This window comes from Gallus gallus, chromosome 3 (genome assembly GCF_016699485.2).
Source record: "Gallus gallus isolate bGalGal1 chromosome 3, bGalGal1.mat.broiler.GRCg7b, whole genome shotgun sequence".
Lineage (NCBI taxonomy): Eukaryota > Metazoa > Chordata > Aves > Galliformes > Phasianidae > Gallus > Gallus gallus.
This window is the reverse complement of record NC_052534.1, coordinates 108,863,221-108,889,479: the sequence shown is the minus strand read 5'-3', so window position 1 is coordinate 108,889,479 and position 26,259 is coordinate 108,863,221. Positions and strand designations below refer to the sequence as shown.

The 26,259-nt window shown below is 42.3% G+C and overlaps 1 protein-coding gene across 7 annotated transcripts in view; it reads left to right on the top strand.

The window, feature by feature from the left end:
* SUPT3H (SPT3 homolog, SAGA and STAGA complex) overlaps positions 1-25,446 on the top strand; it is a 274,262-nt gene extending 248,816 nt beyond the window's left edge. For all 7 annotated transcript variants that reach the window (XM_040697264.2, NM_001031102.2, XM_040697265.2 and 4 more), the window contains one exon: positions 23,810-25,446. In XM_040697264.2, the coding sequence (XP_040553198.1) occupies positions 23,810-23,851 (42 nt within the window). In that variant the 3' untranslated portion in view covers positions 23,852-25,446. The remainder of the gene's footprint in view (positions 1-23,809) is intronic.
* Positions 25,447-26,259: the final 813 nt, after the last annotated feature.

Below are 26,259 nucleotides of genomic sequence, written 5' to 3'. Positions count from 1 at the left end.
GGTGTTTGGGGTGCCAATAATCCTGTGCTCTATAAACTGGACAAAACCTTTAAAATACCAATTAGTTTAAATAGGCAGGGGTTCAGTTCTCCTTGCTAAAAACAGAGATGAAGCCATTGCATGTCACGATAGCCAAACTTGGAGAGTTTTTTTCCACTTCCATCTTCAACATGGATTGCTCTTGAAGATAGCAGTATATCAAAGCCCTTCTTCTGGAGTTAAGGAGCTCAGAAAAAAAAAAAAAGGATGGTATTTCCATCCCTTTATTTATTTATTTATGGTTCTAAGTTGAAAGAGGGAAGATATAGCTTGGATATCAGGGGGAGTTCTTTACTATGAGAGTGTTGAGGTGCTGAACAGCTGCCCAGAGAGGCTGTGGATGCCCCACCCATCCCCGGAGGTGCTCACAGCCAGGTTGGATGAGGCCCTGGGCAGCCTGGGCTGGTATGAAATGTGGAGGTTGGTGGCCCTGCCTGCAGTGGGGGTTGGAGCTTCATGATCCTTGAGGTCCCTTCCAATCCAACCCATTCTATGATGCTATGGTTCTATGATTCCATTTGATACAGCTTTCCATCCTGAAAATGTCCAAGTGGCCGGCATGCCATTTCTGTATCTTGTATTCAAAAATGTATTGCATTCAAAAATGTATTGTATTCAAAAGATGTATTCAAAAATTGAATTTTGGCAGCTCCAGTGATAGTCTTGCTTGCTAGAAGTGGTGATATCCCCTTAGGCCCACAGCAGTACTGAAAAGCTAGCAGTAACAGTATGATGTTGAGAAACATTAAATTTGATAGGCAAAATGAGAAGAAATAGTATTTTACCAGTGTACATTGTGGTGAAGTTTATTTGAGGTAGAAGAAAAGAGTGATCCATTTCGTTCCTGACTAATGCTGTTATGGTCTGTGCTGCATGTACAGATATATGTGTATGTATACTTATATGTAAACTTCAGCTTTAGGACAATGTATGCCAAAAATCTCTCCCATTTAAACCCAAATTTCATTTAAGCATCTGTATAAATAGCTGTCTCCTATAGCTTTTCTGTGGATTCTGTCGACATGCTTAGCTGTTAAATAATCATTACTTTAGCCTTAAATTACTGAAGCACAATGTTAGCGATGCAGTGCTGCACATGTAATTTATCTTGGTGAAGGGTTCCATCGCGTTTGCATGCAATAAGTTTACATTTATTTTATACAGAATAAAATGTATGGAGCATAAATACATATTTATGTGATTTACAGGAGTTGCCTGTGAAGGGCTGTCACCTACTAGTTGAAATGAGGCTGGAAAGCTCTGTAGAGATGACAAAGGCTACTACCGTTGTCTATTCCAAACTGCAGTGGAGCTGAAATGATACAGGACAAGAGGGCAAATGCTGAGAACTGGAAAAACAGAAAAACAGAGCAGCATGAAATGTTAAACCACATTTTTTAAGGCGCTTTTTACTATATTTCCATAAATGCATGAGGGAATTATGTTGCAAATACTTGAAACTGTTTATTTTCATTTTTGGCTTGATTTTCTAGCATTGAAAAAACCATGTCTAATGATCTCGAGCATTCTTAAAGAAAAAAAAAATTATATTTTACATAATGGTTTGCATGTGTGAGTTCCCTCTGGCAGGAGCACTGTAATTAGCCTGTCGTCTCTTGAAGAAGAGACTATCTGTCTTAAAGATGCAACAGCAAGTCTTGGCTGCTAGAGCTAGCAGCAGAACGCTGTGATTTTGTTAGAAGATAAACATGATCCCTTTTCACTTATTCATCTTTCTCCTCTTCCTGCTTCTTTGGCTCAAAGCTGGCCTGGAGAAGCAAGGACAGCTGAGTACAAACAGTTTTCTTCCTTCCTCGTTCAGCAAACCATGGCGAAAGATCTTGGCTTCTTGACATCAAAAACTTTGTTTCAACTCAACTTGGAACTGTTTGGGCAGCCTTTCAAAACTCGAAAGGTACAATAAAAGGGGACTGAACTTCCTGTTTTACTCATAAAGTAGCAGATTCAGCTAAGGCACGCTTTCCTTTGGGATTGCCTATATGCTTCCCAAGAGAGTCGAGGATGTGGAATATTATTTCTTTGCACAACTTTATTGTAGCTATTAAAAGACAATCAACTGAACTAGGGTGGTGGCAGACAGCGTTGTGTGTTTCAGCCTTTTGCGGTCTTGTTACTAAAGGAGAGTAATTTCGGTAGAAAGACTGCTGCTTTTGGGTAGCCATGTGTGCCCTTGATCAGAGCAGGGGGAAGGAGAGAAGGAAAACTTAAAACCACCACAGAGTCAGAAAAATGTAACTGGTTTGAGCTGGCATCGCAGCGCTGGTGTGTGTTAACTCTTGGTATTATCATGCCTGAGGTTTCGTTTCCAGCATGGACAGAGAAAGCTGTAATACAGGAGGTGATCACACGTGGCATCTTTCCAGGCCCAGCTGGTTACATTAGCAGCGACTGTGTGAGAAGGTGAGGTTTCCAGTGGGGACTGGAGTCTATCAGATTTCATTCCAAAGACTGCCATGTACGTGTGCCAGTCCATCAGAGAACGTGTTGATATATTGCTGAAAACTAACTGCAGTGGCAAGGATGGATGGATAGCGATATGTGGACCAGGTTCCTTAAAGGTACCAGTCATCAAATTCTTTGACCTGTGCCACATCCATTTATTCTTTCTCTTCCTTTGTGATCCTTCTGCTTGGTTCTGCCCTTCTGCCCCTCTTCTGTGTTGCATAGTTTGTCTGAACGGTATAATTTTCTTTTCTTATTCCTTACAACCTTTCTCTCTCCACCCCTCTGCTTTCTTGATACTTTCCTTTGCCAAATAGCCAGAGATTTTCTCAATTCTCAGTTCCTATGTAAGCTGTAATTTTGTTCTATTATGAGTGAGCGCAGCTACTGCAGGCCTGGAACTGATTACGGTTTGCATTTATCCAGCATCACCAGCCAAAGTGTCAAAGACCAAAGCGACTTCTGGGAACCTACAAATGTTTTAAAAATTACCTGGTTATTCTTTTCAGATCCCCCCATTTGTTGGGAATTTGCTTTTCTTTCACTTGTACCCAGAACACAAAAATCAAGGTTATCTTTTTAAATTTTCTTATTGGTGACTCTCTTCAACAGTCCAAAACCCAAAATATCATGTAAAATTAGCCCCTATTTGCAGTCTTGGACATCTCAAAAAGTTGATCAGACGATCATGGGCTCTGTCTGCTCTTTTCTGAAGCGTATTTCAAAATTCTGCATTCACAGACATTTGCTGGGAGGCTCAGAGCAAAGTGTCTGTGAGTTCTGTGTTGTTTCTTGGCCCTGATTGGAAGGATTGCTCCCTGCTGTTTCTTTTAGGAATATTTCAGTACTTTAGTGCTCATCCCAGAGGGAAGTAGCATAAATAAATAAATAAATAATCCATTAAAAAGTTGGAAATAGTGGATGGAGAAAGGGGAATTTGTTGAAAGCATTAAGGAGAAGTTTGTGCTCTTCTGAATTTACATGTTAAAATGTCTAGTTTTCAACTTTATAAAAGTTGCATGCTACTACTCTGTTCCTCAAAGATGGGATAATTCAGATCTGTGCTGTAGAAGAGGTTGCCCTCGACAGTCTGGTAGCTCTTCTGCCTTTCAGCTCCTGGCAATGACTGCGTACAGGAAGTCTCATTTGAGAGAGGGAGAAAACCATCATGAACTGAGACGGAAATAGTTCTAAGTTTTGCTGTGTCAGTGCCTTCCCTGCAGAGCTCTGTCTCTGTAATAAATCTTGGTTTGCCTTGAAACTCCCATGCATTGACCTTTATACTCTCCAGGAAGTCTCCTCAACAAAAACAATAAATACATGTATTTTGAAGTGACCATTGATCTAGCCATCTTTTTGCTGCTCTTCACTCCTTTCTTGGTAGTTTTGGTCCCACACGGAAACATTTATTTCTGAGAATGGCACTGCTGGTCTGGCAGATTTCAAAGCCACAGTAAAAACAACTTTCTTAAGTGATCTTGTTTGGAATGACATATCTCATTTTAAGTCTTCTCCATGCTTAGCTGACCTGTATCTCTGGACTGGGTAAATGGGTGTGAGTTCTGAAGTTGTCTCCCTGTTCTTCCTCCGTTGGCCAGTATTTGGAAGTCACTGATAGGAAACAATGAATCGAGTCCATTATCCTCATGGTCCCTAAAATATTCTGGAATAGCCATTCATTGGTCTTGAATGTTCTGCTATTTCTTAGTTTGGATTTGTTGTCCTTTCTCCATCTCAGTATCTCCCCATATCTCTTCCCAGCATTCCTCTTAGCCACTCTGTCTCCAAGTTATCTTCTCAGAATGGTCTGGGTGAATTACTACAGTATCTGCTATTTCCTAGTCATGAGTATATCACTGAAAAATAAGGAACTCTCATTTTTTGGCTGTGTTGCCTTTTGATCACTGCTCTTGTTCTTCAGGTTATGAATTGATAACCGTCTGTTGTTCAACTAAATTCCTTCCTCCATTACTGTTATCCTGAAATTATTTGTTACATCTTCTTTTCTTTTCTTCCTCTTCTCTGGTGCTGCTGGCACAAGGTTCGTTCAAGTCAGCTGGAATTTGACTGTGACTGTTTTTGCAAGATGTACAAACAGAATCATAGAATCACAGAATTGCCTGGGTTGGAAGGAACCTCAAGGATCATGAAGCTCCAGCCCCTCCACCACAGGCAGAGCCACCAACCTCCACATTTAATACTAGACCAAGCTGCTCAGGGCCCCATCCAACCTGGCCTTGAACATCTCCAGGGATGGACGAGACATCCACAGTCTCTGTGGGCAGCTGTTCAGCACCTCACCACTCTCATAGTAAAGAACTTCCCCGGATATCCAACCTAAATCTTCCCTCCTTCAACTTAAAGCCATTTCCCCTTGTCCTGCTATTATCTACCTTTACAAACTGTTGGCTCCCCTTCTGTTTATAGGCTCCGTTTAGTTACTGGAATGGAGTAGATATGTGGATGTGTAGGGAGTAGATGAGTAGATGTGTACTGGAACAGGAGCAGATGTACAGAAAACAAAAGTGTAGTGCTGACCCAACACCCACCCTGAGAGCATTTCCACGGGTTTTGCTTTCACTCAAGCACGAGGCCAGTCTGGCCCCACTGACTGGCTGCTGGGTAGTGGTTGGAATGCAACTTCTGATTTGGTTTTATCCAAGAGGAGTCTGATTAGTGTGCACAGAAATCACGCCGTGGTGCAAACCAGTGTGCAGTAAGTGGGGATGAATGGAAGATTTGTTTTAAAACAGCACCTGGATCAACTAGTGCTTAAATATTGTGGTGCTTGTGGCGAAAATGCTCCTTAACGTCCACATTGGATGTCTTTTCACATTAATGTTGGCATTATTGTAGAGACAATCATAATTGCTGATTGGATAACTTGCATTTATGTAGAAAAGTAATAGCAGAGAAAATCAAGTTAGAAATAAGGCTCAAGGAAGTAGCAGTGGAACAAACTACAGAGTGAAGTTCTGCATTTTCTAGTTCATGATGACTCCAAATGGAGGTCAAATGAATTTCTGGAAAATACGCCTTTGTTAAACTGGTTACTGGCCAAAACTAGGGGCAACTGGCTGGAATTCTGTGGTCTGTGGTACACAGGAGGTCAGGCTGGATGATCTAATTTTTCCTTCTTCCTTTAAACTGTATGAATGTGAGCAATCCTCCTGATTACAGGATGCTTCTGGCCCTTGAAAACTGCAGGATCAAGCTGCAGTTACCAGGAAAGAACAGTACTGTTCTGCCATCAAATTAATTTCTTAATTGTAGGATATCACATAACAGCATTGTTGTATTCTGATTTATGATGCGAAGACAAGCTTTGTGTCAGCAAGGAAGCAAAAAAGCACTTGCTGAACAATTTAGATTAGGCCAGCTGTGTATTGGAAACTTAGACTTTGGTATTGCTTATCACAACTCAAATTCAAAATCAGAGCTGAAATCGGACTTTGTTGTAGAATTTCAGTGCCAGGAAGGTTAACGGGTTATTGACAGCTTTAGGAAAGAAATGTCAGGGAGGAAATTGAAGCAAACATATCATGAGCCAGCACACAGCATGGCTGGTTTTAATAGACACGGCAGATCTTCTGTAGTAACGCCTCCATTAATAGTGCAGTTATCACTGTTTCCAGATGGTGTGATCATAAACACAGAGAGCTTTTTCAGGGCCCTATAATTTATCCTGATCTCTTCCTCCTCTGGATTCACCCAGAAGGAAAGCAAGTGGTACCACAGCCCACCCCAATGGTTTTCTTTTATTTCTTTTTTTTTTGACAGGAAGTGTGGGGTGGGGGCAGGATTACATATGGGGGTCCGTGGAGCCCACCAACAGAGACTGCTCTGAGTACTGTCTGAGAAAGAACATTCACTGCCTTTCTTAGCCATTGTGTTCTCACTCCAGTGGGTCACTTGTACTGGGCTGATCCATTCCCCAGTTGGAAGATAGGTTGCATCTCCTTCACACCCACCTTAAGCCCTCAATCTGGCTCTTTTTTCCTTTAAATCAAAATTTTCATAACCAAGTACACATTCATTCTTCATTTTCCACTCAACCACTGCGAAATCATCATTACAGATGAGAACCTGGAAAATGAGGAAGTAAGAGATGTTTTAAAGTAACTTCTTAACAAATAATGCTTGAAAAATTGTTGAACCACTGTAGTCTTTACAATAAGGATGTGTTTGTACACACTTATAAATAGAAAATTAATGTTTAGCTTCTATGGAAGAAAACTACATCAAAAATAGGTTTTTCTCTGAAAGATGCAGCAATGTGAGAAAGTAAGTTGTAAAATATACTGAAAAGTTACCATCTTCTTTCAAAAAATGTCAGATCTTAATTTTTCTAGTAAGTATGAGATAGAGACAGCTTTTCTTTTTTCCCCCATATTTCTCTGTTTTAAATTAATTAAGACATTTTAAACATCTCAGTTTAGATCACTGGGTTAACTGAACCAATAAACATGTGAAGAAAAAGGTATCTACTTTTGGCTTCTAATTGTACAAAAAGGAACAACATTGGTTACCACTGTATTTTTTTTTTTTTTTTTGCCATGTCTATCTTCTGCGCATTTGAGGAAGGAGTGGAAAAAAAAAGCTATATCGAACTTCCCCAAATCTGTAAGGTTTTGAACTGCTTGGGTACATCCAGAAGTCCACTCGTGCCTAAAACTTGCTTTCACTGAATAGCTGCTAATTGAAAATCATAGAATCATAGAATGGTTTGGGTTGGAAAGGACCTTTAAGATCATCTAGATCCAACCCCCTGCTATAGGCAGGGACACCTCCCTCTAGCCCAGGTTGCTCACAGCCCCATCCAGCCTGGCCTTGAGTGCTTCCAGGGAGGGGGCATCCACAGCCTCACTGGGCAACCTGTTCCAGTATCTCACTACCCTCTCAGTGAAGGATTTCTTCCTAATATCTAGTCTAAATCTACTCTTTTCTGGTTTAAAACCATTCCCACCCATCCTGCCTCCCCATAGTTAACTTGCTTTTGGTTAGTGTAGCAGCATATCTTTTCATATCTTGCTTTCTGTTACTTGTAACAAAACATATGTGATTCATAGAATTTTTCAGTTGTTTTGACTTTGCTTTCATCTCTTTGACCTAGAATATTAGTGCTTTAATAGCCAGTGTCCTTGTTAGTAACCTATTATGAGGCTCTTTTTTTTTTTTTTTTTTTTTTTTTTTTTTTGGAAATGCAGTTGAATATGTGGCAGTGTGAGGAATTTTGATGTAATTTGTGTAGAGATGCCTTTCTTGCTCTACAAACCTTCTCTGAACAGCCTATGTCATAACTGAAGAGTTTGATGTCTCAGGGCTGGATAATGGACAATAGATGCTTTCACTTCTGTTGCCTGTTCAAATCCAATCTGTCAAAGACTGAAAATCATTCCCTTTCAATACTGTCAATACTATCAATACAGGCAAGTGGCCTGTGAATAATTAATTGGTTGACGCTGCCTGGTGTCTGATTAAAGTTTTCCCACAAAGACAACTGCCAGCACTGTTGGCACCCTTGCCAGTAGTTTCAGAAGCCAAAACTGAGTCATAAGACATCTTTGCTACATTCCCTTCCCCAAGGGTCAAGATGTTGTATTATGCAGCATGGAGAGGCTCATGTTTTGTTGCCCTGGGTTTTGTTTTCTGTGAATGCAACACCTATCATAAGCACTTCACGAAGCATAGCAGAACAAAATTGTTTTGTTGAGGATGGGTAAATCCCACCCTCTTCAGATAGTCAGGATCACTGGTTCATTGACAGCTCCTCTTCAGGCGAAAATACCATCAAAAATGCTCAGCTTCACAATGCATCTACATCTGCTGAGAGCTGTGTGAGATTTGGTCAGACATTTTCAGTTGACCTATGCCCAGCTGTAGACAAAGGGAATGGAAATAGCCTTAAGTGGCACCAATTTATCAAGAAAAAATGAAGCTTGCTAGAAATGATGGTTTGCGAGATCATCTGGTCTCAGAGATAAGCTAGGAGTCTGCACTTCTGGAGTGAAAGCCCTTGCCAAGTGGAACATTTCCAGAAAGGTGAAGTATTTTTGAGCAATTTCTTCAATGTATTAGGAACAGAAATGCTTTTTCATGAGCAAACTTAATAATTACAGACAGAAGAAAAAAAAAAAAGAAAAGAAAACTGCATATTTCATTTATATTTAATATCCAAGATTGAACTTAAGCTTGTGGGAAGTAAGAAACTCCCTCAAGCTTTTTAGGGCTCTGTGCCTGGGATGCAAATAGCTGGCTACTCCAAATTGGTGTTTATGATCCTCCTGTTCCTATACACAGGCACTGCATTTCTCTTACATGCCCAATGCCCAATACCCCATTTGGTACTGCCAAAACTCTTCTGTCCTACAGTTATTAGAAGCAATAAATCCAATTTCCTATAGTTTCTTGAATGACCACTAGTATGGCTGTAGAGCCAAAAGTTGGCTGGGAAAGAATGAGGTAAGTTTTGAATGGAATTTTGTCAAGACAAAGGGCCCTTCACTTCTTCTTGTAGAAGATGTCAGTGTAAGAGACAGAGACCTGCAGAAGGAGGGTTGGAAAGCAAAACTGTACTGAGAGAGGTGCAAAAGTGAGTAAGAGAGACAACTTACAGGAAGGTGGGAGAGTGGGCTGGAAAGGACGGGATAGATAAGCTGGACTGTACTGCAAAGAGATAAATGGAAGGAAAGGTCAGTAGTTGGCTTTCAGAATCTCAATGTTAGCATTTATTTTGTACGAATACTCGAGACTGTGTTGTTATTTTACAGTAATATATGATAACTGCACAATTGTATGGCAAAACATAAGAACTAATATTTATGTGTGTTACAAATATTGGCATGAAGATCCACAATTGCGCATTTGCACATCTCATCTTGTTTAATACTATAGTTAGTAGTCCCACCCCAAAGTATTTGAGGAAGATGTTGAATCAACCAGTAATGATGCAATGTGATAATCTGCAGTAACCTCCGCCAGTTTCATCTGTCCTTTCTACTTTATCACCTTAGCATCTGCAGCCCAATCTGGCTTCTCTCTACCCCTTACTGGAGTTCTGTGCCGTAACATGGGAAGCTGAGGAGTCAAAGTCCTCACCATACAGTGTGCTACAATGGTGCATATCCCTGCCCTGTACAATGAAAATCAGCTTGTTCCTTCACAGTACGTGCTGATGGAGGCTTCTGTGGAATATCATTTACAGCCGTGTTGTCTTTGTAGATGCCTTCTACGACGTGAGAACACTGATGAGTGCTGGGGGAGGGGGTCAACCTTCCACTTCCCATATGGAAAACATCTGTAACTGGCAATACATCTCCCTCTAAAGAAATGTGCTGCTGTTTCATAGTTTCTTCAAAGTGTTACAGAGACAAAAGGTATCAACTTGAATTTTTACCAGTATCGATTCTATCAACTTGAATTTTAAGTGATGCCCCAGCCTCTAGAGCCGTCCACTGTAATACCAAAGTAGTCTTTTAAACGAGACAGACAATGTTTTACACTGTCTCACACAGAAAGAATGTAACATCAACTGCAAAAGTATAGAGTAGTCAAAGTGCTCCAAAAATAAAACAAAAGAAACAATATTGTGCCCTTTTATTGTGGCCCCTTAGCTGCAGTCCTCTGAGAGCAGTGCTGATTGATGTCAGTGGTGCAACCTAAAAATTAATGTCAATTACCCAAAACAAAGCGCACATAAGTGATGTTAAGGGTCTGATTTCAGCCCACAAAAGGCAGGAAATTCGGAGCTACTGGAGGGCTGAAAACCTGGATTTGACATTCCTGTCTTACCAACAGCCATTCTGCTTGGGTTGAAAGAAGAAACAAAGAAAAAAGGAGTTACACCATTATAATGAATAATGTGACCGAGACAACACACTCGCTCTTTGCCAAAGTCTGGATCCACTGGGTGCCATTACTTTTAGGACCAGCAACTGCAATGTGTTCTAGGTTTGGGGCTTAATAATTCCCCTACAACCCTCTGCTTTCTTGTTTTCTTTTAAACATAAACACTTGAGTTAGCAATACCTCCTAATGAAATCAGACTAACTCTTCATTTTCAGTAATTGTTTATTGTTTCTGTATTGCCAGCAATCGGAAGCGGGGATGTTGCTGTTGGCGTGTTCAGTGCATGTTATGTATTTGATGTGATAGTTCTGCATCCGAACAGGATCGACCCTGTGCTCTTTGATAAATGAACATGCGGTAATCGAGCTGTTCTGGTGTCAGCATGCACACAAATCAAAATGTTCTTACATCAAAGAGTGCTTATGGGGGAAAAAAAAAAAAAGAAAAAGAAAAGAAAAAAAAAAAACCATGCAGCATTTAAATATTCCTCGATGTTATTAAAAAAATATGGGCTGCAATATCATGAAAAGCCCTTGATGGAGATACAAACGGATAATCCATCTCCCTTTTTGTAAGCCTGCATTTAATGACCAAACAGTGGCAATCAGCCAGGAGAATCTTAAGGCCTGGCCAGTTTGTTTCTAGGCGAGTATCAGCTTTGTAGATGCACATATAAATACATATCTTCTGTAAAATAGGATACAAAAGAAAAAGACAAGGGAGGCAGTGGTGCTCAAGAAGAGAAATGTTGATGTGGTGGGTCAGAGCGATGAGATACTGCTAATGACATTGGTCTGGACTAGCAGTTCAAAGGAAGTTTCACTTAAGTAAAATTGGCCAAAGTAAGTAACACGTATAAGTCAGTCTATGGAGAGGAAGATAGTATGAAAATTCAGATTCAGCCTAGTTATTTTGTTTTCCTCGCAACATAAATGTTGCCTCTGTCTCTACAGACCAATCAATCAGAAATGAATGAAAGGAAATTTTAATGAATTCTAGGAAGGACATTTTGGAATTCTGCTATTCTGAACAACTGCTCAGTGTCTCCAGCATGGGCCATTTTGCCAAGATGTTAGGCAAGTACAGAACGGACAGGAAGGCATCTGTAAGTTCATATGTAACTTGAGCCACTCACTAGGAAGACTAGAAGTCCATCTTATTCTATCAGGGAGCTTTTCCAACAAGTGAAGATTGGTTATAGTGTAATTAAGAAAAAGATCTGGCCTTCTTCCGGAACCCAAGTTTCTCAATCCATCCTTGCATCTTGTAGCTTGACAGAAGTTTCTTGAAGGTACTACACGGCATGGACAACCTGAGGGGCTTTCAGCAGTCTTGGTGTGCTGACCAGTGTGCCCTTAGTGCTATTTGTGGCCTTGGGACCCCAGTGCAAATGTGTGAGGAGTCTGTCCATCCTGCAGGAAGGGATGGTGAGGCCTAGGAGCGCTCACCTTGGCAGGGAGGCTTTGGGGCAGCAGAAGCAAGCCCTCAGCCTGCAGAGCTCCAGGCCTGCAGCACAGGCGGTGGTTGGAGGAGACTCCTCTGTTGACATGTCCCCACTTGCTCATTCACCAAAGAAGCCACCCACAGCCGTGCTCTTAATGTGCTTGGCATGTTTCGGTGCTGAGGCCCTAATTGCACGCTGTCGGGAGATAGTGAGCAGGCCCACAGTCACACACCCAACTTCCACGGATCTGTTATTGTTCACAGATGACCAGATCATTCCTGTTACCAATTGCTTCTTTCTCTTATCTACTGCGCAGATACCAAGTAAATCTGTTCTTCATGCTGCTTTCTTTTCCACATCCTCTTGCTTAGATCTGGCTGGAATGGGATAAATGTGGCACTGCTTTGACATGGCCGGCGAAGTCTAATGTTGAATTGAATTGCCATTTAAGTTGGGAGGATCTTCCTGTGATTATCACCAATTACAAGTCAAGTGTTAACTGCTCAAAGGAATTAGCTGCTCTGCCTTATGTTTTTTTTACAGGCACATTGCATTCCCTGCACAAGGAATGGGGCAGCTTTCATGTAATTAAAGAACAACTTTTAATTTCCTAAATTGTAAATGCTTCCTGTCATCAAAAACCAAATAACTGTATCAATATATGCCTGGATTAAGGCTCAAATGAGAGATGGGTCTTTGTTTTGAAGGATAAGCACACTTAGCTTTCACACACCATTTTTTTCAGTTTGGATTGGATCGTGATCTTTAGAAGTTCAGTAGAGACTAGAAAACATAGTTTGATTTGGGGCTATTTCTAATATGAACACCATAAAACCTGGTAGTGTACAATAATTTATTCTGCTGCTAAAGTATTGTTTTAGCTGAGTAAACTGCCTCCGCACTTGGATGTTTTTTTCCAGCAAGCAGCAGAAATACATCTGAAAGATCGATTAGATGTCAGTCGAAAGCCTAATCCTAGGTAATTTATTCCGTTTTACCTGAGAGAAAGCTCCAAATATGTGTTCTTCTGTTTTTAATCAGTCCAACTACAATTGATTCAACTTTTGCCTGAATAAGGAATGAGTAAAAACTGAGCGAGAGCCTCAAGATTTGGCTCTTATTCATTAACCTCAGGGCAGATTTCATTTTGTATGATTTTTAAGCTATTAAAATGTTGGTTGGCTTCCATTTGAGCTCAAATTCCTAATATCACCAAATAATTATGTGTAGATGATGAAATGAAAAAACAGGCCTGTAGTCTCCGAACGCACATTTCAGTCTGGGTGGCTGAAATGGCTCATAACGTTCAATGCATGAAAATGGGGTGGATTGAATAAATTAGCAGAATCACAAAAGGAAACCACTATAGGAAATAGTTTTACACGTGTAATCACTGAAATACTCTAGTGAATGTGTCAATCTGTACTAAATAAATATATTTGTTTATAGACATGCTCTGTATTAGCTTCCACTCTTTCACAGCGCTTTGCCAAACAAAATCCCACTAGAAGTAGGATGTTCGCACCCGAGTAGGAGTTTCTTGGATAAATATTTTTTCTATATTGAGACCAAAACCACTTCTACAAATTTCAGACTTTGATTGAAATAGTATATTTCTTTTTGCCTTTTTTTTTTTTTTTTTTTTTTTTTTGCTTCCCCCCCCCCCCATCTCCTCCACTGGCAGCCTCTGATGCATTACCTTAATTCCTCCTACCTCCCACCACTCCGGTGCGAGGGAGCTGGCTGCGGAGACAGACTGTATCCGTCAGTTGGTGTGCATGGCTGGAGGGCCTCCACCCAAACACCACCACCCGCCAAGGACCTCGGAACCTGAGAAAATTCCTCTCTTTCCAGAGGTACTGTCCCATGTCCTCAGTCATATACTCATTTCCCCATGAAAACATTTCACTGAATCCAAATGGAGAGTACAGATGCTGCGCCCTTTGCCACGTGCATTCACAATGTCTGCAGATGATGGGGGGGAGAAGTATGTTGCAAAATGCCATTAGGTGCTCCTTTTTTTGGTACAATTTCAACAGTTTCAGGAAAAGAATAGAAGTGGAATATATCTTTTTTTTCCCTGATGGTGTATTACAGAGTAATACTCTCTCCTTCTCTCCCATACCTTCCAAGTTCAGCGTACCTCTGGTATTTTAGCCATTACAATGGAAGATACAACGCAATGAAAATAATAACTATTGAATAGCATGTAGTATTTCCAAAGTGCCGTGTATTAGCTCCATAATCAATCAATCCTCAAAACAGTTTTGAGTGAATGATGGTACTTCTGTTTCAAAGGCAGGGGAAATTGAAGCGCAGCAACATTAAGTGGTTTGTCTGAGGCCACACAGCAAGTAAGTGTCGGAGCTGGGAGCAGAGCCCAGCCCTGGCTCCTGCCCTTGTGCTCAGACGACTGTACCACACCATGCTGTTTCCAAATAAATTCACTAAAAATCATATGCTGAGCTCTTGAGTAGCAGAGATTTTGTAGGGACAATTTAACCCTCTGATGTCACACTCTACATTAAAAAAGAAATCTCTCCAGCAGTGAATGTTGAGAAGGGACATCCTTGGAGAGGGTGAGCCACCAAGGTTATTTCAAGCTGAGTTGTGCCATATTGCAAGTTGAAAGAGTTTTCATTAGTAGTGGTAAATTTTCACCTGGGAGGGCAGTGGGCAAGGCTCTTCTATGCCCCTCAGAGGTTTCAGCACCTATCCATACCTAAAGTCTTTCCTATCCATATTTCACCATTGTGTTTCCATTAAGGTGGGGAATTAAGCATCCCCTCTGACACCAGGTCCAACAGGCTGTGCCCATCGAGGTCTGGGCTGTACTTTGCCAGCATCATGTCATGGGCAGTGGTTGTGACCCACCAGACTAAGGTCTAACCTGTTTCTCAGGGTAAGAGGTGGGGCAGGAGTCCCACTTCAGGTTTTGCAGCCTGTGGGTAGTAATTCTTCTCCTGGGCTGACCCAGGGGCAGCAGTTGGGTCTGGATAAAGACTCAGGAGTGGGTTTTCTTCCAATGTGAGAGGCAACGTCTTCTGTTCTCGAACAATTAAAAAGGGTTTCTTGCTCTCAGACAAATAAAGCCTATTAAAGTTGGTGGCAGTGATGGGAAGAGCTTTGCAAAAATATGTTTGTTTTGCAAAGCTGGCTGCCAAGTGTTGTTTTATAGTTCCATTTTTCCCTTCTTTCTCCACTGTTTACAATACCCTCTGAGAAACTTAAAATGATCCTTCTCTCCCTACCAATTTTGTTCTTTTTTTTCTTCTGGCAGGCTCCAGTACCCCACTCCCACACCCCAGTTCTTGCTGCAACAGAAGACATAATCCTTTGGCCTTGTTTTTCTTTCTTATAATTATCAGCCCAGCCCTGAGAGCAGCCTTTGCTAGTTAAGTGCAGCATCACAAATTTGGCAAAATGAGCTGAAGGTCAGCAATAAAAGCCCCACGTTTAGTCCTCCCTCCACTGACGGTGTCACACAGAGGTGTCTGAGAAATGCATTTGGGCCTGGTTTGTCAAAGATCCTGTGTTTCCACCAGCCTTGAGAATGTCATTATTGCCAGTACAAGAGAGCAGCAATAAAAAAAGTTGGGTATTTCAGATCTACACAATGTTCTTTAACAGACTTGGATGATATAGCGTGGATGTATCCTGGTCCTGGACACAGCAACACTCTTTTATGTGACTACTGAAAAAAATTTATACCCTTGGCAGTTAAAAGTAAACCAGAGCCCAGGACTGACTTTGCTGGAAAGCATTTTGCTACAGACTGTGGAAGGATGGTTTAGTGAGGCAGTGCTTTCATCAGTGCTCATGATAGAATCATAGAATCATAGAATCGCTAAGGTTGGAAAAGACCCACAGGATCATCCAGTCCAACCATTCGCCCTTCACCAATGGTTCTCGCTAAACCATGTCCCTCAACACAATGCCCAAACGCTCTTTGAACACAACCAGGCTCGGTGACTCCACCACCTCTCTGAGCAGCCCATTGCAGTGCCTGACCACCCTTTCAGACAAGTAGTATTTCCTAACGTCCAGCCTGAACCTTCCCTGGCACAGCTTGAAGCCATTCCCTCTAGTCCTATCACTGTCACCCGAGAGAAGAGGCTGACCCCCAGCTCACTACAGCCTCCCTTCAGGTAGTTATAGAGAGCAATAAGGTCTCCCCTGAGCCTCCTCTTCTCCAGACTGAGCAATCCCAGCTCCTTCAGCCACTCCTCATAAGGCCTGTGCTCCAGAGCCCTCACCAGCTTTGTTGCCCTCCTCTGGACACGCTCCAGGGCCTCGATGTCTTTCTTACAGTGAGGGGCCCAAAACTGGGCACAGTACTCGAGGTGCGGCCTCACCAGTGCTGAGTACAGAGGGACAATTACTTCCCTGTTCCTGCTGTCCACACTATTTCTGATACAAGCCAGGATGCCATTGGCCTTCTTGGCCACCTGGGCACACTGCTGGCTCATGTTCAGTCTAGCGTCAATCAACACCCCCAGGTCCATTTCCTCTACACAGTCTTCCAGCCACTCTGCCCCAAGCCTGTAGTGTTGCCTGGGGTTATTGCGCCCAAAGTGCAGGACCCAGTATTTGGTCTTGTTGAATCCCATCCCATTGGCTTCAGCCCAACTATCCAACCTATCCAGATCCCTCTGTAGGGCCTCGCTACCCTCAGGCAGATCAACACTTCCAGCCAGCTTGGTGTCATCTGCAAACTTACTGAGGGTGCACTCAATGCCCTCATCCAGGTCGTCAGTAAAGATATTAAACAGGACAGGCCCCAGCACCGACCCCTGGGGAACACCACTCATTGGTGTGTAGAGTGTATCTGTCCAAGCCACAGACTGCCAGCTTCTGCAGGAGAATACTGTGGGAGACAGTGTCAAAGGCTTTGCTGAAGTCTAGGTAGACTGCATCAACAGCCTTTCCCTCATCCACCAGACGGGTCACTAGATCATAGAAGGAGATCAGGTTGGTCAAGCAGGACCTGCCCTTCGTGAACCCATGCTCACTAGGCCTGATCCCCCTGATATGTAGTAGGGGGGTTGAAACTAGGTGATCATTATGGTTCTTTTCAACCCAGGACATTCACAGAATCAGAATCACAGAACGGCTTGGGTTGGAAGGGACCTCAAGGATCATGAAGCTCCAACACCCCTGCTGCATGCAGGGCCACCAACCTCCACATTTAATACCAGCCCAGACTGCCCAGGGCCCCATCCAACCTGTCCTTGAGTATGGTGTGCTGGTGCTCAGAGTCCCACTGCTGGAGAAACAGAGCTCACGGGGTGGGAGCAGAGCTGCACAGTTCACTTGTTCTCGTTGTGTTTCTTACACCTGTGATTCCTCAGGGACTAACTGTATGGTGCTGTGATTCCAGAACAGCCACTGCTGTATGGATAAATGGATTCTGTAGCTTTCAGCATGGCTGTCTGGCCCTGTCAGAAATGAAACCCAGGCGATTTCATGATTACAGCAGGGGAGATCACTTGGGGCTAAACCTGGGTGTTTACACATATATATTTGGGATTTGTTATTCATTATTGACCACTTACTAGACATTATATACATTAAAAGTTCCCTCCCTCTCTGAGTAATGTCAGACATCTGTGCTTTGGCTACTGATTAAAGATGGATTTGTAGAGCTGGAGCCTTCAGTGCTATTGTTTTGAATTGGAGAGAGAGTTAGCCATTCTATTTCTTTTGTAACATGTATATTCTTTTAATAAAGAGAGTTTATACCCACACAAATTTATTTAGACCTAAACAGAAGCAGCTAATTCTAAACAACATGCGGATTCTCTTTTTTAAACAATGTTGCTTATACTTTGCCTCCTAAACTAATTATTATTTTAATCTCTAAACAAGCTGACACTTCTTTGCATGTGGTTTGTCTGTGCAGGCTGGGAAAATTAGAAAAGTAACCTTCTAATCAGTGTTTTTAATGGAGACGTCTTTATGCTAAAGAGCTATTAATGTGTCCAGAGTGACTTGTTTGATACTATGGTGGGCTAATGAAACTTCAGAGTTAACATTCCACAAAGAAAAGGGAAAGAAGGCATAGGGAGAAAGGGAGAAGATTTAAAATTAGAGAATCTTTGTGTTTTATGGGTTCCAGGTTATTTGGAATGGAATGAAAGTTAATGCTACATCCTTTTTTCCATTCTGCCAGCCAGTGTCTGATCCAAGACTGTCTCTTGTTTAAAGGGCAGGGCTCCCTCCACTGTTCTTAAATAAAGGCTTTCACTGTCTGAGATCTAATCCTCCCTGATTTTCACAGTAACATTGTACGACTGCACGAGGAGAATTATTTAATGAAAAAAAGTTTTGCATATGACTCTTCTATCGTGAGCCTGTTCAAGTCATATGGTTCGATTTACATTTATGCAAATATCAGAGAATAGAGTAAAATTACCAAAGGGGGAAAGGACTGGGGCATGTCACAAACAAGATGTGCCTATTTGTATTTATGTTTGCTAATGAAGTTCAGCCATGACTAGCTCTTTTATTTTTATGTCTGTCTGCCATTCCACTTCATGCATTGTAATTAAACCACTTGCCCACACACATACAAAAGGACAGCAAGAGAGAGAGACTCCGAGTTTCAAAAATGCTGTTCATAACGTGCTTATGAAGGACCCTTTGACACGGTCCCCCACCACATCCTTACCTCCAAGTTGGAGAGATGGATTTGAAGGGTGGATTATTAGGTGAATAAGGAAATGATTGGGTGGTGGCACCCAGAGGGTTGTTGCCAATGGCTCTGTGTCCAGGTGGAGGCCGGTGATGAGCAGTGTCTCCCAGGAGTTGATCTTGGGACCGGTGCTCGTCAACATCTTCATCAGTGATACGGACAATGAAATTGAGTGTACCCTCAGTAAGTTTGCTGATGAAACCAAACTGAGCAGTGCAGTTGATATGGCAGAAAGAAGAGCTGCCATCCAGAAGGACTTTGGTATACTCAAGAAGTGGGCCCTGTGAACCTAATGAGGTACAACAAAGCAAAGTGCAAGGTTTTGCACTTGAGTCAAGGTAATTCCAGGTATATATATAGATTGAGAGGAGAACTCCTTGAGAGTAGCCCTTCTGAGAAGAACTTAGGGGTCCTGGTAGATGAAAAACTGAACATGAGCTAACAGTGTACGCTTGCAGCCTGGAAGGCCAATGGCATCCTGGGCTCTATCAGAAGAAGAGTGGCCAGCAGGGACAGGGAAGTTATTGTTCCCCTCTGCTCTGCTCTTGTGAGGCCCCATCTGCAGTGCTACATCCAGGTCTGGAGCCCCAATACAGGAGGGATGTGGGGCTGTTGGAGCCTCCAGAGGAGGGCCATGAAGATGATCAGAGGGCTGGAGCACCTCTCCTGTGAAGACAGGCTGAAGGAGATGAGCTTGTTCAGCCTGGAGAAGAAAAGGTTTCAGGTAGACCTCAATATGGCCTTCCAGTATTTAGAGGGAGATTGTACATAGGAGGGAAATCAGCTTTTTCCATGGGTACATATACAGGACGTGGGGGATGGTTTTAAACTAAAGGAGGGAAGATTAAGACTAGATGTCAGGGAATTTTTTCTCTGAGAGGGTGGTGAGATGTTGGAACAGATTGACAAAAGAGACTGTGGATGCCCCATCCCTGGAGGTGTTCAAGGCCAGGTTGGATGGGGCCCTGGACAATCTGACCTAGTACCTGATCTAGTGGTTGGCAACCCTGTTTGTAGCAAGGGGTTGGAACCTGATGATCCTTGAGGTCTCTTCCAACCCAAGCCATTCAATGATTCTATGAGCTCTGATGCAAGTTTTATCATCTTCAGATGATACAAGAGATAAAATTCTCCAGTGATATGAAATACTGTCTCACCCTTAATGCAGGTATAACTGCAGACTTAAACTAGTGGAAGATTTGGCACAATAAACCCCAGTGTCTGGGGTGTGGGAGATTTACCCTAGATTTTCCAAAATTTATCCCAAATAAGAATTTAACACATAACAGCCCACTCAAATTCACAGCTGTTTCTTTCTCTTGCCAAAATTATTCTTTCTCATCATACTGCAGCTGGGAAGTACTATAAATTGTTAAGTAGAAACCATTTCTAGTTAAGATCTGTTCAGAAGTCTTTGTTTTCTAATTTGACATATTCCCAAATGTGGGAATACTCAAATCTTGGGGTTTAGCTCATGCTTTTTTCTGTAAATCACACCTTCAGTGTACCTGTGTTAAAAATGATATGATTTCTGCCCCATGAGTTGGCCTTACAAGCTTTTCACTGAACTGTCTCATTTTGTGTGACCTACTTTGGGAACAAGAGTTTTGGTGCATGGAGCAGCCCTTTGTGGTCCATCATAAAAACTTACCCTGTGCTCCCAATGCAGGAGAGACATGGGGCTGAAAAAGAGAGTAGAAATTAGATTGCTTTTCATGATTTTTAAAGATTTACTTCACTATTAACTTAACATTTGGTTCCAGATTGCTCTTTTATGTTGCTAGTTTTGCCTTCTTCCACCAAACCACGGACAAAGCATGATCCTGCTTCTAGCTAACTGACAGAGATGAGCACTACTCATCTTTTCTGCTTCATCACTCCTCCTTTCAGACTGTTAATAAATAAATAAATAAATAAATAAATAAAGATAGCATTCCTTGAGAAGATTTTAAAAAAATTATAGGATCCAATATGCTTTGATAAGTTAGAAGGCACAACATTTTCAAGGTGGACTTCCTGGTACAGTGGGCAAGTAGATGACAACTGATCCAACGCAGTGCATTGCAACTGACATGAGCTTGGAATTGTTGTGTTATTTGCAAATGCAATAAGCCACAAGAAGGTTCTTCAGTAGCCTGAAATGAAGAAAATGCACCCATGTGGTGCAGAGATGGGCTGGGGTCAGTGCCAGGAAGTGGATCGTGAGGCCTTTGGGAACACGTGGCAAGAGTGGAAATGGGCAATTAAGGTCAGCTGCTGCTTTCTTTTTGGTCCACCCTGCTGGGTTCTGGTTGTGGATAGCAGCAATCTGTCCTTTTAATAAAGGCAGGAAAAAGGGTGCAAAATATTATAGCAAGGAACCCAATGAGTTTCTATGAGCTAGATTGACTAGGTAAGGTTAAATCAACTTTCCATAGCACAGGATTTGTTCTGGGAAGGTGGACTGCATGATTTGTGCCAGCAAGGTGGTTTCCCACATCTAAAAGGTGGTCTCTTGCCCACCCACACACATAGAGGGTGCGGTAAGAGGCTGAAGGACCTTCAGCCATGGCAGAGAGTCAGCCCACAGCAGGAAATATCAAAGCACAGGCTGGGAGACGGTACGTTTGGAGAGAAAGCACACAAAATTTGGATGCAATAGATGCCTTTCCAAACTGGGCTCCAGAAGTATAGTGGGCTTACATTATCTCCTGACATTGGGCCATAGCAAATATATGCCAGCAAAATGGGTACAGCTACAGCCTGCCATTTTGATTCCACATCAGGGGTCTGCATCATCCTCTAGCTTTAATTCTGAGACAAAGAGTCTTTCTTTTTTCTAAAGCTGGCTACTTCCAAAGTGGCATGAAGCACCCAAAAGCCTCATCCAAACCATAGCCACAGCGAATGACTGTCGCATCCATACACACTCTCTCTTGCAAAGGCATGCACACATACAAGGCTTACAGAAAACACCATGCTGTTTCTCCTCACAATTCTTGGCATGCAAAGATATGTCTTTTACTTTCATGAATTCAGCTGTATACATCTTTGTGATAAATGGTATAGCTCAGAACTGGAGAATGCCTGTAAAATAGCTCTGCAGTGCATAAATGTATTTTGGAGGTTAGGCTTTATTATCTAGCAGTGTATCAAAATAAGAAAGAAGTGTTATCTTATTATGGAATGGGATGAAACGAACTTCCTCCTGTGAAATACTGATTGCCAAACCAGTTACCTTTAAGCTGAGGTTGAAGATAAAGATTGTTTCTGGGTAAAATGCTTCAATTTGTGGCTAAATTCCTTAATAAACTATGCATATATCAGAATGACTTTCTCTGGCTTGGGGTGGTGCAGTGTGTTGTTTTCATTATTGCTGAGTTTCAAAATGGCTTCAGGAATTTTGTCGTCCCTTTCCAAAAAAACTCAACTTCGGGCAGAGATTAAAGCGAAGGAAATTTCAGCCCAAGGGCAAATGTTTCACCAAGTTTAAAGTATGTGAAACAGGGAGTTTAGGAGGAAATAGTTCTCAATCCTAACTATAGCCACGCTAGCTATAATATATGGCTAAATATAGACTAGTGGGTGTGTCCAGCTTTCTGAAGGTGTTATCCTTCCTCCTCTAAGACTTGCTTCTAAAATGACCTTTCCAGGGATATAACGAGCCGTGCAATATTGCCTGTGTTGGAAAATGTTGAGCTGCGTTATTTCCCAGGTGAGCCCAGCCAAGCCCGGCTTTGCTCCGTGACCAAAATTCCTTTCGTAAAATTCAACCTTTTATCTTTCATGTGAATCCAGCTTTGGGTTCAGTGATCTCCAAGCAAACTGCACGATAGCCCCGGATATTTTGTTTATGTGTTAAAGGTTCTCACTTCGGTCACAAACCTCTGCAAAAATACCGGGGTCAAAGAGCTAAAAACATTGCATTTGCTTTTGCATCAGCTTCAAAATGCCAGCCCTAATGGTCTGGGCAGGCTGCACATCCAAACTCCTTTGGTCTTGCTGCTTGTGGTTGTGGGAATACGTTGGATGCATTCAGAATTATTGGCTGCCCTGGTTTTGTGCATTTCATGTTTGGGTATAGAGGCTTTGGATTTATTTTCTTTGTTTGCTGTGATAGTGTCATGGCTGATGAGTTGCTGTGTATCTCCCAGCACTCATGGTGCACTCTTTGGCTTTAATACCATATAAGTTCAGTGTTAATGTGAGGGATGCTGCAGTGAACATCTTGGACATGTTTCCTTTTCCATACTCAACGTCTGCAAATGCACACTTGCTGTTTTTGAAACTATTTCCTTACAATTCAGGAGAAATACTAAGCTGTAATCCTTTGTCTTAATGATTCTCTTCTAGTTTAAAAGAGGAGACTTTGATATTGCTGAAATTCATTAGGAAATTGCTAGAGAGTAACTGAAACCAGCAGCTCTGTGTGGCACTGCCTCAGTACATGAATGCAAGACCTGCAAAGTATGTATCTGACGTCTGTAATTTCATTTTTGGAACTGGATGACTGCTGAAGGTGAACCAAATAAAGCAAAAGTATTTAAGCTCCTTTCCTTTTCGAAAATGCCATTAATATCTAAAAACAAAATGCATTTTTAAAGCAAGAATATCCCCTTAAAATATAGAGTTTCCAGTGTGCCTGGGTTAAAAAGGCAGAGCTTCCTATATTGATTCAGAAGGAGATGTTAAAAATGCATGAGAGGTATTTCAGTGAGGCAGGGTCACCGTATCTTGTACATTTCTCTCTTTTTTTCTCAAATGCTGTTTAACTCTTGTGCTCCTTTATCAGTGGAAGTGCTCCATCCCAGGTTCATACGATTTTGTATTGACCAGAGAGTCTTTAAGATCCACTTGGTTTGGCTGGCTAGGGATTACACCAGCATCTGTTTACATAGCTTTAGGCTCATGCTACCAAGCAGGCTTGGAAACCTGTAATGATCCCATAATCTCTGGGCTATTAGGGCAGTTAGGTTAGAAGCAATTCTCCAGCACAGCGAATAGAGAACACATGCTTCTAAAGGACAAACGGCTTCGGTATAATAGCGTATTTTTGGACTCATCTATTTTGCAGGCAGTTAACAAAATAGGATGTTACATTTTTGCATCTCTCTCCCTCTCCTGAAATAGAGTCACTAACCACTTGTTAACCACACTGATTTTTTAATCGTCGAAGTGGTTGCTCTCAGTTTCCCCACCAGAAATGTTCAGATTAAGCACACTATTAGATTGCAGCCAGAATAGTCTACAAAACAGGAAGAAAGCCTCGCCTCCCTCCCTGCCTTCTTCTCTTGTTTAAGTTGACATGATAATTCATTACAGATTTTCTCTTTCTTTGACAGAGTGCCTACCGCAGAAATGGGATGACTTTTCTCGCCTGCTGATATGGATGTGGCTGCAGCAACAGAAAAGACACTGTTATATTAAGGTGATTTTCTCTTCCCCTCCACGGAAGGAACAAAAAAACACAAGCTCCAATGTCTCCGCGTGGCAGTGAGTGGGCCGGTTTGTTGTGACTATCTGCTGGCTGACTCCGTCTCTTTTTCCAGCCCCCTCAATCGTTATTCTTGTTTACTAGCTGGAACATTTAGCTAATTAATGGCAGGATGTTTGGGATAGCGTGTAGGTGGATAAGAATGCAGATCGCACCAGTTTGATGTTTGCTGCTGTCAGCCCCTTTGTAAAACGCCATGTCATCTTTACTCAGTTGTTTGGAAGTCTCTGTGTTTTGGTAGCAGTGTTGTTTTGGGAGGCAGGACGAGGCAGAAAGAGGCCAAAGATATTCTGAGTTTTCCATGATTTTTACAAAAAGACAAAAACCTGCACTGCTTTCTACTGCATTTCCTCCAGTCATTCATTCCAGTGCAGTGCAGGAAGGGGCTTTTAGATAAGAGCAACAGCAGAGAAGAGCTCAGGCAACCTACACTGCATCAAAAGTTTGTCACAGACCCAGCAGCAAAGCAGCCAGCCCTGAATTCCCAGTGCTGCCATCTCTCCCTGCTGCACTCCCATAGGGGCCCAACCCACCAGGGAAAGGCTCTGCAGCCATTTGGCACAAATCTGCCCCACTCCCTCAGCGTTTCCCAAAGCATCCAAACAGCCATGGCCACCTCAGTGCTTCTGGATGCAGACTATGTGCAGCGTGCTGCCCGAGGAGATGTTTTCCCCATCACCGACAAAGGCAGTGTTGCTGTTGGATTTGGTCGAAGAAGAAAGACGCCCTTCATTGCCTTTCTGCATTTCAGCTCACTTTGTTTGTTTTCAGATTTACTTTTTAAATCTCAGTCCCTCACTCTACAATTCTTCCCGTCCCCCTCTCCTCCAGCCCCGGCTGTCCTCACCGACGGATTCATTTCTTCACATCAAATCTGTACAAATATAGAGCTAACCACAAGGAGCTGAACCAGAGAGAAGGGCTTATGGCTCAGCCCATCCCTGGGATCTGCTGCCTGTGTCCCTGGGGCAGCCCAGGGGTCTGCGTCAGCCGCCCAGAGCGCAGGCTTCAAATCTGACTTAAACCTCAAATTAAGACGGAGCACTCAAGGGATCAAGGGGAGATCAGCAAAATATTACTTTTATATAGTGCAGCCGTCCTCCTCCTTTGTGCTGACTATGTGAGGTCTTAACTTTTACTCCCACCGCATGGTATTGTGGTCATTTGTAAGTGGTTTTCTTGCCCGGCTTTCCTGGACCTGCTTGCGAAAGCTTTAGAAGTATCTGTATTTTAAACAAACAGAAAAATGCCTCTTCTCTTTGCAACCGAAATGCTGCCAGTGTGAACTTTGTACGTCAAATATTACTGCTGTTCATCAATTGCTTTTTTTTCCTTGTACCTGCTTACCCTTCTGTATTCTGGAATTAATCTGTGTGCAAAGGAGTACAAGCATACACCACCGGGTATTAAACAGAGGGGGGAAGCTTTCTGATGTTCCATCTGTGCTTGTTGAAATATATGATTAAACTTTTCTTTTTATCATCATTCTTATTTTTGTTGGCATCCTTGATCACGGAAAATTACATGCTTGCTGTAAACATCCCGGCTTTTCAAAAGGACACCAGCATTTATTGTATTTGGTTTCGATCTGCAGGCGCACAGACAGAAGGGACCATTTCAGGCACCGGGTAGTGGAATCAAAATTCCTTCCGTAACTGTATCTCTCTCAGATTTTACATTTTAAAATATGCACAAGCAGGGAAAATCCTGGCACTTATTTTTTACCGGTCTGCCCGAAGTCCCAGAGAATGAAGACTCAACATACATTTCTCTCGGAAATATGACAGGTCGTGTTTTTGTTGGTCTGCCGTGTGTTTGTCTATCTTGAACAGCCTGACAGGCAATTATTTATAAAATCTGGGTTTGCCCAATAAGCCCATTTAATAACCTTTCACTTCTCTACATAAGCCATGCTCTGAACTGAGAGTAGAACAAGGTATGTTATATCTCCCTACCCCATACTTGCCAGGTTATTCTTATAGCGGTAAGGAATAGCTTTTGCTCATCATCATAGGATCTTAGAATGGCCTGGGTTGAAAAGGACCACAATGCTCATCTCGTTCCAACCCCCCGCTGTGTGCAGGGTCGCCAACCACCAGACCAGGCTGCCCAGAGCCACATCCAGGGTTGGAACTTGATGATCTTAAAGGTCCCTTCATGGTACATAAACACTTCTACTTGTAACTAAAGAATAAATAAATAGATAGTGACATTTGTCACAAGTCTAACCACCAGTTGAAACTTGCAATGTTAGGGTTTGTTGGGTTTTTTTTTTTTTGGCCTAGAAGTGAATCACCT